General features: G+C 36.1%; 1 protein-coding gene across 1 annotated transcript in view; it reads right to left on the bottom strand.

The window, feature by feature from the left end:
- Positions 1–232: 232 nt before the first annotated feature.
- Tmtc2 (Transmembrane O-mannosyltransferase targeting cadherins 2) overlaps positions 233–15,691 on the bottom strand; it is a 1,115,694-nt gene continuing 1,100,235 nt past the window's right edge. The window contains exons 9-10 of the mRNA XM_069834199.1: positions 10,264–10,442; positions 233–7,091 (exon numbers count right to left, since the gene is read on the bottom strand). Coding sequence (XP_069690300.1) covers positions 6,924–7,091; positions 10,264–10,442 — 347 coding nt within the window. The 3' untranslated portion in view covers positions 233–6,923. The remainder of the gene's footprint in view (positions 7,092–10,263; positions 10,443–15,691) is intronic.

The following is a 15,691-nucleotide window of genomic DNA, read 5'->3' as shown; positions in this document are numbered from 1 at the left end:
ATAAAAAACGGTCTTCCTGCTTCCTATTAGCCAACAGTGGTGGCACCAGCAAATAATTTGGGTGAGCGTTCGAGTTGTCAAAAATGAAGATGTATAACAATTCCCCCCTTTGTACATATTATTGTAATTCTTATGACAGCTGGTTATTATTATTATTATTATTATTATTATTATTATTATTATTATTATTATTACTGTTAAATTATTACTTAATGTTTCCAATATTTAATAATAATAATAATAATAATAATAATAATAATAATAATAATAATAATAACATCGAATGACATGATTTGTATCTTCCATTTGTTCGACATTTAAACTTAAGAAAAAATGAAGAACAATAATTTTCTTGTCTCACAGGAATATGAAACATTTTATTTTATTTTATTTGTGTACTTCTTCATCGTTGGAAAATCCTCAACAGGCCCTAATCCCTTGATGTGATCGTCGGCACAACATCGAGTCTCCATCTAAGACAGAATAGACCATCATATTGGCATTAATCTAAAATCAATGCGCTAGACGTGATCCCAGCCAACACCACTCCCATTTAACGGTAATAATACTGTAATCTGAGTCATGAATAGATTGCATTAGTTCCTACCATGATTATGCTGTGCTGTAGTACTTTCAATTGCGTATAGCAAACGATCCGCCAGAAGAGTAATTTTTCATTATATATTCGTATAGGCCTACGTTATTACATGGTCTATATTTTACTATACATTACTTGCAACTTTCTGCATCATAATCCACAGTTAATTCCCGATTTACCACGCAAATCGTCTGTAGCTGCATTTATATGGCAACAGGCCATGACTGTTTGGCCAAGCACCTGCATAGAATTGGAATATATGAGTCCCCATTGTGCAACTCAAATCAAGAAATGGATTCGGAACACCTCAAAATCTGTGCTTCAGTGGCTGACCATGATAATATCTTTGAAAAATATTGGAGTGCAAGAGGTCAAATGACTTCATTGTCAAACGCCTGGCACTAGAATACAACATATTTTACTGTGTATTAAGATTATTTTGGTGAATGAACACACTTCAATTTTATATAATTAGATTGAACTGCGCCCGAGCACGAGCTTCTGCTCTTTCGGGCTGCAATGCCTAATGTAGTGTAAACTTTGTGTATTAAATAATTAAATTTGAAATTTGGAAAAAAAAATTGTAGCTAACTCCTTAAAATCTTCGCTCCTTTGGAAAATAATGAAATAATATCTCTCAACGATACAAAGTTATTCGAATTAGTCCACTGCTGTGGAGTAATGGTTAGCATGTCTGACTGTGAAACGGACGGGGTTCAAATCCTGATTGGGGCAAGTTACTTGGTTGAGGTTTTTCCGGGGTTTTTCCTCAACCCATTAAAAGCAAATGCTGAGTAACTCATTTTCCTTGCATCATCACTTTCATCTCACTCAGAAGCTAGATAACCGTAGCAGTTTAAAAAAACATCGTAAAATAATGAAGTACAATATTATTGGAAATATTAGAATTTCAGAGCTTCACGCTAGAGAGCCGAGTTCAGAATCAAGTTCAAATCATGGCGAGTAGCAACTAATTGACATAGATTTCTCGGGTATTCTCGTTTGGTCTACCATAACTTCACAAATACAGTTACCACTGGTACAATAGCAGCTGTTAATCCAGGGGAATACCTTCATAGGGCAAAAAACCATGTGACTCCCCGAAGTTGTCATTGATGCGTGAGTAACCGGGTTTATCACCAAGCAAGAAAAATATTTTAAATAATTATTTGAGGAACTACTTGTACACTAAATACTATGTAGTTGGATTTCACTCTGATTTTCATTTATTTGCCATGTAATGAATACTTCCGGTTTATGTCAAGAGAAGAAATATATTTGAGAGTAAAACTTAATCATAATTAGTAAGGATTAAAATAAGCAATTTTGAAATTTAAGTGTTTCATGGTTGTAAACTTCTAAAAATTTTAGGTACTTGTAGTCTGTTAGATATATCAAACCCAAATTTTTCATGCAACTTTTCGCGGCATTTCTTCGTAAATTTTATGAATGAATGGACTCAATGCAGAATTTTTCTAAGCTGCAGTCTCTTAAGAAGTACAGATTAAGTTTTTTCAAATAATTTAGGTGACAATAAACGAAATTGTAGTCTGTTAAAGAAATTTAAATGCAACTTTTCGGCATAACATTTTGAGGCCCATCTTACTGACTTTGCAAATATAAAATAATGCTCCTGAATCTGAGAACCACAGGGTTATTGGCCGGCTGCTTTAGTCTATAGACTAGGAAGATGACTAGTAGAGTTGAATTTTTCCGTCGGCTCGCTCGCGAAAATTCAACATAATGGCGAGAATTAAGAACTCGACCACCGAGAACAGTAATAAAATTATCAACCATCCATCACACACACGCAGTTAAAACTGAAGATGACACTACGAGATCAAAATTTATTTTACGAAACTCATACTACTGAACTAAAACTTATCTTAAATATGACTAGTGTGACCGTTAAGTATGGTGATACTTCAAAGGTCACGAAAGATTTCTGAGTCCCGTAATATAGTTAAAAAGTAAGTTCTTAAAAAATAATGATACCGTATTCTTCATGAAGTAATGGGGTTTATTTTCACAGAAACATCTAAGTCAGTTCTTCCACTTTTTTGTCGCAAATGAAATAATTAAACAGTAGTTCAAGCTGTTCATCTGGGATTTAATGTGCTATTTCTTGTTTGTAAGTTCATGCAATAAAATAATAGTATTGTCTCTAAAAATGCTAATTGGTCTTATTCAGTATTATTTTTAATGCAATGGAGATCGTTTCAGCTTAGATCAGAACTCTAAATGGATTGACATGACGTATGGACGCTGCAATTTGTTGCTTTGTGGAAGCTTGTAAAAAATTTGAGACCGGTTGCGTAGCAGACAAAAAATGTTGTGGTAGACACAATTCTGTAGAAAACGTTATGAATGCTGCGATGCTTTTAGAAGACGCTATCTGGAAGAATTCACTGCCAAATCCTGACAAGTGTAAAAGATCTTGATACAGTATATAGAAATATTGTCCCCGTGGTATTGAGTGATCAGAACTTCAGCCTGTCACGCAGGCTGTCCAGGTTCGAATCCCGATCAGACCATAGTGACACTTGTGGCGAACAAGATCGCAATTGGGGTTTTTCTCGGGATTCTCTCGTTTCTCCATATTAGGCATCTACATGAAGAGTTCTGGATAGAAGAAGATGTCAGATGATAGACGACATTAAGATATATGGATCATATAAGGAATCAAAAGGAATAGGAAAGATTGGAGAAAGCTGGGTTTTCAGTAAAAGACCTGCCCTTGGACAGAACATCAAATGAAATGAATAAGTCATTCCGCCAACTTTTCTCCAATGCGCCTGCCTTCAGAGTTAGCGCAATAGTTTGTAGGCTAAAAGGTCGCAGTGCTGGGTCATAGTGCCCCTCCTCCCGAAAATTTCATTCCATATAGGATGTGTTATAAAATATGAAGTCTATTTCAGAAACAGTTTCAAGAAATAAAATCAATAATAAGGGATAAAGATGCATCGATTTGATTTTGCTGTTTCCCAAGAAGACCTACAATATTTTTCATTTTTCTGCTTCAGCAGTTTTTCTCATAAAGCTATCTTCTATTATAATTTTTGCAGATAATACTTGGTACCTGGTACCGGCCCTTTCTGACAGTTATTTGTATAGTTTCTGAGTCTTTTGTGATGACATTTCTTCAGAAGTTTCCATTCAGAAAATGAAGATAATAAAATAAATACTATATACCGCAAATAGCTATGCAGTTAATTGCTCCTTTAAATGTATTACAGAACGATACCAACAAAAGACACAGGCCTAAATAAATTGTTCGTTTCCTGGTAATTGAAAGACAAATTAGTTATACATTACAGGGAAGGACTTTTGAAACGATCTAAAAGACCTATTTAATAATAATAATAATAATAATAATAATAATAATAATAATAATAATAATAACAATAATTATTTATTTAACCTGGCAGAGTTAAGCTCATACGGCCTTCTCTAACACTCAACCAGGAATTTCTTGAAAAAATTCTGTGATCCTTTGTTACAAGTAAAGTGTACAGTACATGATTCAACCAAACTGTGTCTGTAGGGTAAATAAAAGTGAATTTTATTCATCTTTGTATGAGGTATTTGAAAACTAATGTGGCACCATCGGTACACGTTCAGCTTTATGTACAGATACGGAAATAAAATGTGGGGCGAATCTTGGTAACAGTCCTCCTAAATGTAGGCAACAAGCTTCACAAGACTATCCACAAGTAGCATACATTTAGACGCTCTTGTTTACTGTACATGCCCAATGTGTTGTCTGTATAATTTAGTAACATTAAATGGCCCATTTTTCTTCTGGGTCTGTACAGTACTGTAGGCAAAGCCAACTATGGGTAGAAACTATTTTCCAATAATTGATCGTGATTCGACTCTGTTCGCTATCTTATTATTGTGTTATTAGCTGCATCTGATTATCCATTACATTTGTATCCAAATTAAAGGCTGTGGTTGATGAAGGCTCAATCCTTTACTACATATACGACGGATGTATCGATTTTTCGTAATAGAGAACGATTTTTTGTGATGCGGTCCATTTCGCTACATCAAGGGCACATAGTGAGCACTAGTCTGAACTAATTCTTTTTGTATTTATAATGTAACACTACTGTGAAACTTGCTTTCCTCTAATTTTATAATCAGTGATGATCAGGGAAATTATGCGGACAATATTATAGGATACGTCCAAGTCTATCACTGAAGTGGAAAGGCACTGGAGGTGCAAAATGTTTATTGAGCACAAGTGATGAAAAAGATGTGTTTGCACATCGGAACAACGTCAAATATATGTTTTTGTGTAGATCTCTCCAGTAGAAATAAGAAATCTATTACAGTCTGCGTTGTTCTTCGTTTATCTTCACCGAACCACCTTCAACGCTTACGACGCAGTACCAGTCGTTTGCTAGCGTAGCCAATAAGGAGCGACTACTACAAAACTGTCAATATTCACCACACACATACCTCCTTACATACCGTCTACAACAATATTTCTAATCTTTAATTTCATAGATGGCGACACCGTAAAACTTCGTTGAATAAAAACAAGTATTTTTCCTGGACGATGAATACAACAAAATTGGAGTAATAATTAATATTTGGGTGTTCTAACATGGGCATAAACGCCGATACCTAAGTAACAGGAGACCGAGAACTGTGAGAAGATCAGAGTTTCTTAGATGAGGGGATAGCTAAATGACAGCAGATCGAGGACTGTGACATATTAGAGTGGGTTAGATGAGAGGATAGTTACGCAACAGCTGATCCAGGACTGTGACAGGTGAATAGCTAAGTGACAGCAGATCGAGGATTGTGAAAGATTAGAGTGGATTAGATGAGGGGGTAACTAAGTAACAGCAGTTCAAGGTTAGAGTTGTTAAATGAGGGGATAGATAAGTGACAGGAATCCGAGGACTGTGACAAGGTTAAAATAGATTAGAAGAAGATATAGCTAAATATCAGGAGGTGAGGATTGTGACGAGGTTAAAGTGGCTTTAATATTACCTAGACCTAAATGAAAAGTTGTCCCTATTAACGCAGAACACCATTTCCCTCCATCAACTAAGCCACCACTTTTCAAACGTTCGCAACATTACTTCTACTGCTTTCTCTAGAGACCACTCTAATACAATGCGTCTCTTTTAGCCCATCATAACACTTCAAATGACTACTATTCCTATTTGGCTTTCAATTCTTCTATAAAAGAAATTGTGGCTTATACGGTGGGGTGGTTAGGTCACACACGTTCCTACAGAAAAAACTTCTCTGCCGACAATCCAGGTCACCTCGTACATGCATCGTATGTTCGAAAATTCGTTTCATTAGTTCCGGTAAAGATATTGAAGTGTAACCTGACTAGGATATATGCATTTGTCACATATTGTATAGTTAATGACGTTTTTGAGTCATATAATATTTTTAAATTGTTATGCAAGTTCTTCTGTATTTTTTTAATCAGGAGAAGTGAAAGTTTATTTAGTTTTAGATTATATATCACGAGATTATGTAACATTTTATAGGACTACTAAAATAAGTGAATTTTAACGGAAAATTAAGGTATAAATGTTTCCTGTTGTTGTTGAGGTGATGTAGGATTATTTCCTACATGTTAAATCAGCTTAACCATTCTCTGTTTCTGTATATAGCAAAACTGTATCGTTGAACTGACCAATATGTTAATTTTAAGGTTTAAAGATAACCAGAGTCCGGCTATATTTGTAGCTCAGTCAAACCATGTAGCGGACCATGGCCTTATCCCCTACTCATCTTTTGTTGAAATAATCGGCTGTGGATATTTTTCTTGGAGTAAATCGATTTATTTATCTGTATTTTAATTTACCATTACTCCGCCGTATTTTCGTCTCACAGATTTTGAATGAAGTGTGTAAATCAAAAAGGTGTTTGAGAGAATAACTCGAGGTAAGTAAAAGGAATTTATGATAACGGCAGGTTTTCTCGGACTACTTCCGTCACACCGTCTATCATTCCAGTATTTCTCCTCCGTCTCATTATCACTGTCTCAGGAGAAAGCGTCTGGCCTTGTCAACTATCGCTGCAACATTCTTCGGCACATAGTATGGACTTTCCTCACCAGCCATTCGAGCTGAAAACATTGAAAGAAATGAACTGAAAATGGTCGACGTTTTGATGTATACGCAGTTGCGATATTAAAATTGTTGTAAACAGACTGTCAGGTTGCATAATCCAACTGTTGAGGTTCGTCGCATTTTCTGTGGCGTCGGGCTCCGATCCGTGGCAGTACCTGTGTGGCTCAGATCCACAGAGTGAAGCAGTTGTTGGGGTACAAAACCGCGGGGCAGCTGTGTCACGTCGTCCCACGCTTTCCCAGCAGGTTGTACAGCTTGTGCAGGTTGGTGAGCGTCGTGACGTCATCAGGCTGCAAGCGCAGCGCCTCGCGATAGCAGCTGGCTGCCTCCATGAACTTGCCGTTCAGGTGCAGCATGGCTCCGAGATTCAGGTGACTCCGCGCCTCCTTGTGACAATACAGTACAACGCAATGAATAAAGTCCAGTCAGAAAATTGAAATCTTTTAACAAGAAGGATAGGGAGTAGATGGACAAATGAATACAAGATCTAAGACATAATTTTATTGTATTAATGCGCAGTGAATGAATGAATCAGTGGTGAATGGATGGATGAGTGGAGGAACAGATAGATGAATAGAGGAATAAATATACATACGAATGAATGAATGGATAAATGAATGAATGAATGAATTAATTAATTAGTAGACTGCTCCATAGATGAGCAGACGTTTCAGTGCATAAATATGTGGTTTCGTGATGAATAGATGAGCTTTAATAAGTCATAGCCTATGTGCGAATAGGCTTACATGTCTTAATGGATGAATAGTATGATTTTGTAGATCAGTAACTGGTTTCATGGATGGATAGATTGCTTAATTAATGACTGGATAGTTTAGTGAACAAAGTACACTTTCCTTTTCGTATAATATCTCATTTTCATTGAATTATGGTTAATATTGCAATAGTGATTGCTACTATTGTACATGTTGACATTATTGAAGTATTACTTTGAATGTTCCTGTTATTATTGAATGAGTAGATCGTTGACTGACAAAATATATGATTGACTGTATGAATAGATTACTCGGTAAACAGGTAGATATTTAAGTGGAAGATTGTTTGTCTGGATGATTAGATGGAAGAACAGAAATGTAAATATATACAAGCATTGATGAATGAATGAATGAATGAATGAATTAATTAATTAATGAAAATAAATGTGGAAGGATGGTAAAATGGATGGGTAGGCCTATATGGATGCGTAGTAAGGATATGTATAGATGGATAACTAAATCAATTAATAGTTGGGTAAAAGGAGGGATATTTAAGCGAATTATTGGGTAGGAAATGAAAACAAAAATGTTGCATTAATTAATGTGGGCATGAATAAATCGATAAATTATGAATATTTGCTTTATGGACGAATAGATAAGTAAAAAAAAATAGGATGAAATAATAGGGAAGTAAATTGATAGAAGGAAAAATAAGTAAATGGAATGCTGAATTAATGATTAATGGATGAGTAGATGTATTGATGGAGAATTAGAGAACAAAATAATTATTAATAGGCGAAGAATACATGAATGTGTGAATAAACGCCTGAAAGAAGAGATGAGTAAATGGCTGGATGAGTATATGTAAGAATAAATGGCTGTAAGAGTGAATGCATAGGCAATATAGGATAATATAGATGGGTGAATGTGTTTAAGGATGAAAAATGATTGGAAGAATGAATGAACGGACAATAAAAGAGTTAATAATTTGATTATCTATGTGTAAGGATAAGTGAATGACTGAAAGAGCGAGTGAATACAAAATAAAGGAGCACATGAATATATTAATGTGTGTAAAGATAAGTGAATGATTTGAAGTGTGAATTAATAGCTAATATAGAAGTATATGGTTAAATGAATCTGTATAAGGATAAAAGAAAATGAATAGATAATAAAGTAGTAAATGGATGGACGAATTTATAGAAGGATAAATGGATGATTAGAAGGGTGAATGAATAGCTAATAAAGGAGTACATGTATAGATGGGTGTCTGTAAGGGAAAATTTATGATTGGAAGGATGAATGAATTAATAATTAAAGAGTACCTGGGTATTGGATGTATACAAGGATAAGTGAATGGTTAAGGTTGTATGAATAGATCATTAAAACTAATACTTACGTTGGTTATAATATGAATGGGTGTAGGGGTAAATTAATGATTGGAAGAGTGAATTAATATATAATGAAGGAGTATAAAAATGTATGAATGAGTGAAAAATATATATTAATGATAGGGAGGGTGCATGAATAGATATAATAAAGGAATATATAGATGTTTCATAATTCCTATTACAAACTTCTAGGAGTTCTAGAGGGGACTAAGTAGATTAAGTTTTGATAGGGAACTCATGTCCGATGCAAAATAAATTTGAAGATCAAATCGATTTCACATCTCCCACTTCACTAAAGAAAATGAGATCTTCCTCCGACTCTACAGGAGTGTCATAAACAAGGTTCTTCATGTGGCCCCAAAGGAAAACATCAAGAGGAGTTAAATCTGGCGACCGTGGTGGCCAAGGAGTTGGACCACCTCGACCTATCCACCTTTCCCCGAATGTTTGATGGAGATGTTCGCGGACGGCAAGTGAAAAATGTTCGGGTGCGCCATCATGTTAGAATCACATATGCTGACGTAGTGCCAGTGACAAATCTTCACTGATGTAGAACTGATTGTAAACAGAAGACACAAGATATCAGGGGACTGCAGAAGTCGCCCTCAGCCCATTTTGTTTGCGTACCGTGAAGCGGGAGATTTTAAATCGAATCGATTTTCAAACTTATTTTGCATCAAAACGATAAGTTTCCGGACATGGGTTCCTAATCAAAACTTTATCTACTTAGTCCCCTCTACAACCCCTAGGAATTATGAAACACTCTGTTAAATCGAATCGATTTTCAAACTTATTTTGCATCGAAACAATACGTTTCCGGACATGGGTTCTTAATCAAAACTTTATCTACTTAGTTCCCTCTACAACCCCTAGAAGTCTGTAATAGGAATTATGAAACACTCTGTATAAAGAAAGCGTAAATGAGTTGATAATAAAGTACCACATGGATGGATGATTATGTGTAAGGATAAATGTATCATTAAAGGGGTGATAGATAAGAAAGTAGTAGGCCTACATGGTTTTGTGAATTCGTGTAAAGATAAATGAATGACTAAAAGGATGATGAATAGAAGAATAGGAATAACAAAGCCGTAGTTGGATAGATGGTTGCGTGTATGAATAAGTGAATGATTAAAAAGGTGAGTGAATAGAATAGAAAAGTAATAAAATTGGAAGGTTGAACAACAACAACAAAAAGCAAATATTTGTAAAACAATGTGCATAAGAGAACGAATAAATTGAATAAATCATAATCAACTGAATGCTTTTTCCAGAGATTCTAGGTTCCATTCCTATGTTACTTGTAGGTATCAAAGCGACTGACGTATGTTTCCTCCTAGTATAATAATTCTGATTCTAATATTATTTCACCTTTATATCATCCCATGAACTTCTGATAGTTGTATTGAAAAGCAGCTTTAGATAAACAATGGTCGTTATTAAAAGAAGTTTACCTGTGGCTTGAGCTCGGCTGCTCGCCTGTAGAAATGTTCCGCCCGCTGCTTATGGCCGGCGTGACGTAACGCGGTTGCTGCGCTTAGCACCAAGTCGTACTGCTGCGGCGCAAGTTCCACTGCGCGCACGTACTGCGCAGCTGCCTCTGCGTGCCGCTCAAGTTCCGTCAAGAACTGACCTGCAAAGATAGTAAAGATAATACAGTTTACTCTATCATTATAGCTTACTGGAAGAATCAAATTCTGCCAATTATTGGATCAACAAAGCTTTGTTACGCCGCGACGGAGCGTCGTTGTTGTCCATAGGTGTGCTAGTAAATGGAGGTTCTGTTTCAACTAAGGCCAAGGCAGTAATGAAATGTTATAGTATTTCGTTTAAGGGACATTAACTGTACAAGTTATTCAGCATCTAAATTCAATGTGGACAGAATATTTATTTAAGGCCTTCTCTTCCACTCAGTATAAAAATACATATGAAATACAAGTAATAGAAATGCAGAAAACAATGGAATAAAAATAATAATAATAATAATAATAATAATAATCATAATGAACATAGTAATAATAATAATCATAATGATAATGAACATAGTAATAATAATAATAATAATAGTAATAATAATGTAATAGTAATAATAATAATAATAGTTTTGCTTAATGGAAGTTATTTTTGATTAATGTTTGTGTATACACTAGTAGGCCCACATTATTTTTCACACTCGACCTCAAGCATCTTGCTTTTTTCGAGTGTGACCCACTTATAACTTCTTAATATATTTTTTCCTTTTCTTAAGGAACTTTCTTTGTGAAATCTGATGAATAATTTATTTAGTAGCTTAGCATCTAAAGTCCAATTGTCTGAAGGTTCTGTCAAACTACCAAAAGATAATTAAAGTGAAATCGACTCCGGAGAACAATATGAATTCTCATTATTTTTGACAGGTATGTGTAGCATTCCGGTTCTGGATGGGTACCTGAAAATTTGCCGGCAACCCATCCTGCCAGACATTTGAATCCATCCTCTAAGAATCACACTGTGAGACTGTTCTGTTGGTTTTTGGTGTAGGAGATATCATATCAGAAGGAGATCAAGACAGAGTAAATCATACTCAAATAAGCAACACTTAACTCACTCATATGATTATATTGCAATTAAAATGCATTGAATTCCATAATCCACACATCTTCGGGGGTAAATTGAAGAATTCTGCTTGTAATTCCCTGTCATAATCTTCATCAGTAAAGTGTTCGGAATACACGTGACAACTCCGTGGATTCCACTTTTCCCTTCTGCGAAACTTTATAACCCATTTCTGGCATATAATTTCATTTTTCGAAAAATATCAAAAATAATTTATTTCCCTTCATTTTTAACCTTTTCTCTGCTATTATTGCAGACAACTACTGCACAACGTGTACCACTCATTACTAGACCTACTGCGCAATATTCAATATTAATTTAGGATGAGGAAAGATAACATTTGAACTCAGTGGTATACACACACATTCATTAATTAGACACTATCAACATACGAGAGGACGCTATTGGAGAGAGAGGAGGCTGTTCAGTAATTTATATATGAAACGAGTCGAAGTCAGGATAGGAGAAGAAATGTCAGAAGAAAGTGAAATAGGGAGAGCAGTACGACAAGGATGCCCTTTATCACCTACCCTGTTCAACATCTACTTGGAGGATTTAGTGAAGAACTATTTTCAAAACATGGGAGGAGTGATAGTAGGAGGAATAAGAATAAAGTGTGTAAGATTTGCTGATGATATGGCGTTGTTAGAAGAAGAAATGATACTAAGGGGTATGTTACTGGAGCTAAATGACAGCTGTGAGCAGTATGGAATGAAGATAAATGCCAATAAGACGAAGACCATTGTCATAGGAAGAATTCTAAATGAGGCAAGTGAAGGATGGAGCGTGTGAAGTGGACAGACAGACTAAGAAACGAAGCTGTGTTGAAAAAAGTGGGTAAAGAAAGAATAATGTTGAAACTGATCAGAAAGAGAAAAAAAAAATTGGTTGGGTCACTGGTAGAGAAGAAACTGCCTAGTAAAGGTTGCACTGGAAGGAATGGTGAAAAGGAGAAGTGTTCGGGACAGAAGATATGAGATGATAGACTTAAGATATATGGATCATATTAGGAGACAAAGAGGAAGGCAGAAAATAATAATAATAATAATAATAATAATAATAATAATAATAATAATAATGATTTATTTTAGCTGGCAGAGTTAAGGCCGTAAGGCCTTCTCTTCCACACAACCAGCAAAAAATGTATATACATATGCATGAACTTACAAAGAATTCAACAATTTGATTTAGATGAGAGTTACATGTATACAAGAGTTATTTACGAATTAAACAACAAAATACTATGAACTATTAATTAAACACTGAAATAAACTGTGTAGCCGAATTAAATTAAAATACATAGAATGTTAATATATTTCAAATTATATTAGATAATAGAAAGAGATTATTATGAGACAATTTTGAAAATGCAGCACAATCAGGATGATGTCTAAAGAAAAAAAGCAACAGTGTAGTCTGTAATATTTTAAATCAGTATGATTGGAGTGAAATGCTAATAAGGTTATCTTTTAAGCTGTTCTTAAAGGTGTTTGTTGTCTTGCAGCCCCTAATACTTTGTGACAAGGAATTCCATTGCCGCGAGGTGGATATTGTAAAAGATGAGGAATAACAAGATGTTCTATGAAGAGGTATATTTAGCGTGCCACAGATAAGTGATCTGGTATTTACGTCGTGGTTAGAGTATAGATAAGAGAAACGAGACGAAAGGTAATTTGGTGTTGAGGTGTGCAGAATTCGAAAGAGTAAAGACAAAGAGTGTAAAGTTCTGCGTTCTTTAAGTCGGAGCCACGAGAGACTTGCGAAGGACGGTGATATGTGATCATATCGTCGGATGTTGCACACGTATCTTATGCACATATTCTGAGCTCGCTGTAACTTGACTGACAGTTCAGAACTTAGATCACTTAACAAAACGTCACAATAATCGAGGTGCGACATTACTAGGGTTTGTACTAGGGTAAGTTTTAGTTGCTGGGGCAAGAAGTTTCTCAAGCGACTCAAAGAGTGAAAGGAGGAACAGATTTTTTTTATCGTTTCTTTAACTTGAAAATTCCAACTTAGATTATTATAAAAAAAGAAGCCAAGATTTTTTACGACAGATGAATAAGGGATTAGCGTGTTGTTAAGGGTAACAACTGAAAGATTACTGTTATTAAGGGAGTTAACTAAACGCTTATGTCCAATAATTATGGCTTGAGTCTTACTTGGATTAAGTGCGAGTCCGAAATTGGCCGCCCAAGTGGAGACAGTGGCTAGGTCACAATTTAACTTGTCAATCGATTCATTGATCGTATTGGGTCTGGAATGTATGTAAAGTTGTAGGTCGTCGGCATAGAGGTGATATCGGCAATACTGTAAGTTCTTTGATAAGTCATTAATGTAGATAGAGAAAAGTAGTGGTCCTAATACGGAGCCCTGCGGCACTCCCGCCTTTGTGTATCACCATTGGGAGAATTGATTATCAAGTGAAACACACTGTTGGCGGTCCCGTAGGTAGGAGTCCATCCAGCTCAAGGTATTGTCTGACAGGTGCAAAGCCTTCATCTTTGCAAGAAGCAAGTCGATATCAACAGAACCAAAGGCATTGCTGAAATCGAGAAAGTTAGTGCCGTTACTTCACCCCTATCCATAGCTTCACGGATGTCCTCGGTCACTTTAAGTAGGGCTGTAGTAGTGCTGTGTCCATGCCTAAAACCCGATTGATAGTCATCGAGGAGTTTGTGTTCGTCGAGATAGTTCGTAAGTTGTCCGTGTACAATATGTTCTAATGCTTTTGAAAGAGTGGGAAGAATTTATATCGGTCTGTATTGGTTTACTGTAGAAGGTGTGTTAGATTTAGGTAAAGGTTTCACTAATGCCATTTTCCAGAGTGAGGGGTAGGACCCAGTCATAATAGATGCATTGAATATATGGGTGACGGTCGGCAGAATCACATCTATTATTTTATACAGGAGAGTGATATTTATATTGTCTACACTTTGGGCTTTAGATTTCATACATCGCAGCGTCTTCATTACGTCAGTCGGGTTAATGTATTTAAAGAAGAATTTATCCCATACAGGTTGGGGGTAAGATCTGAGAAATTCAAGAGTCTCTTTTTTATGTAATGGTTCAGGTGGAGCAGTGACGAAATGTTCATTTAGACTATTGAGTGACAAGTTGATGTTATCTACCCGAGGCTTTGCTTTTATTAGACCCAGGTTATTAAGGTTACGCCACAATTCTTTCGCACTGACCGAAGGTATAATAAGGGAATGTGCATGGCGTAATTTAGCATTTCTTACTGCTTGATTACACTTATTTCTTAAAACTTTGTAAGTATTAAAATCTAATTCGTCCTTGCTCCGTCTGTATTTACGATAAGCAGTGTCTCTGTCTGTCATGAGTAATTTTATGGCATCGCACATCCAAGGCGCAGGGCGTCTACCAACTCGTCTGGTTTTCAAGGGTGCGTGTTTATCGTATAACTGAATTACTAGGTCGTTAAATTTTTCTATTTTGTCGTCAATGTCTGGTAAATTCCACACTTCAGTCCAAGGCAGGCTAAGTGCATCGTTGATTAATTCATCATGCTCAATATGCTTCAAGTCACGGTATGATGTGATGTGAGGTTTATATTTTGGACAATACAAGGAATATTCTAGAAAGATTATGTCGTGTGCTGAGATACCCGGCGCTGGTAGTTGTCCATTCGTTAATGCTAGCTGAGGATTAGTCGTGGCAATAATGTCAAGAAGTGTCTCCGATTCCTGGGTGTGGTGGGTAGCTGCGGAAGGAAGGATGGATATATTGTAAGACTCAAACATGTTCTTAAGTTGAACTGTAGCGTAATTACTTGAATTTAATAAGTTTGTATTGAAATCGCCTAAAATAACAGTATGGTCATAGTGAGGCACAAGATTAAGCAAAGGTGTTTCAAGATCACTTAAGAATCCTGATTAGGAAAGGCTGGAGAATGCTGGGTTTGCAGTGAAAGACCTGCCCTTGGGCAGAACACTATGAATGAATGAAAATGAAATATGATGAAAGATGAGTGGAACGGAGAAAAATTCTCTCCGGCACCGGGTTTTGAACCCGGGTTTTCAGCTCTACGTCGGATCCCGGCCACTTAGTCACTCATAACGAGTGCACCTCTGCACATGTGTGGACACTGTGCACTGTCATACATCTATGACGCAGTGTATGAGGGTAGGCCACTAGAGGGAACCCAAGAGGTGGAACTTAAACTGAGAGGATTCAATCCGACATCGGGATAGGAATCCGGTGTGGTTTAGTGAATAGAGCGTCAGCACGTAGATCTGAAAACGCGGGTTCAAATCCCGGTGC

The sequence above is a fragment of the Periplaneta americana genome, chromosome 9 (genome assembly GCF_040183065.1).
Source record: "Periplaneta americana isolate PAMFEO1 chromosome 9, P.americana_PAMFEO1_priV1, whole genome shotgun sequence".
Classification (NCBI taxonomy): Eukaryota; Metazoa; Arthropoda; class Insecta; order Blattodea; family Blattidae; genus Periplaneta; species Periplaneta americana.
This window is presented reverse-complemented; position numbering and strand designations above follow the sequence as displayed.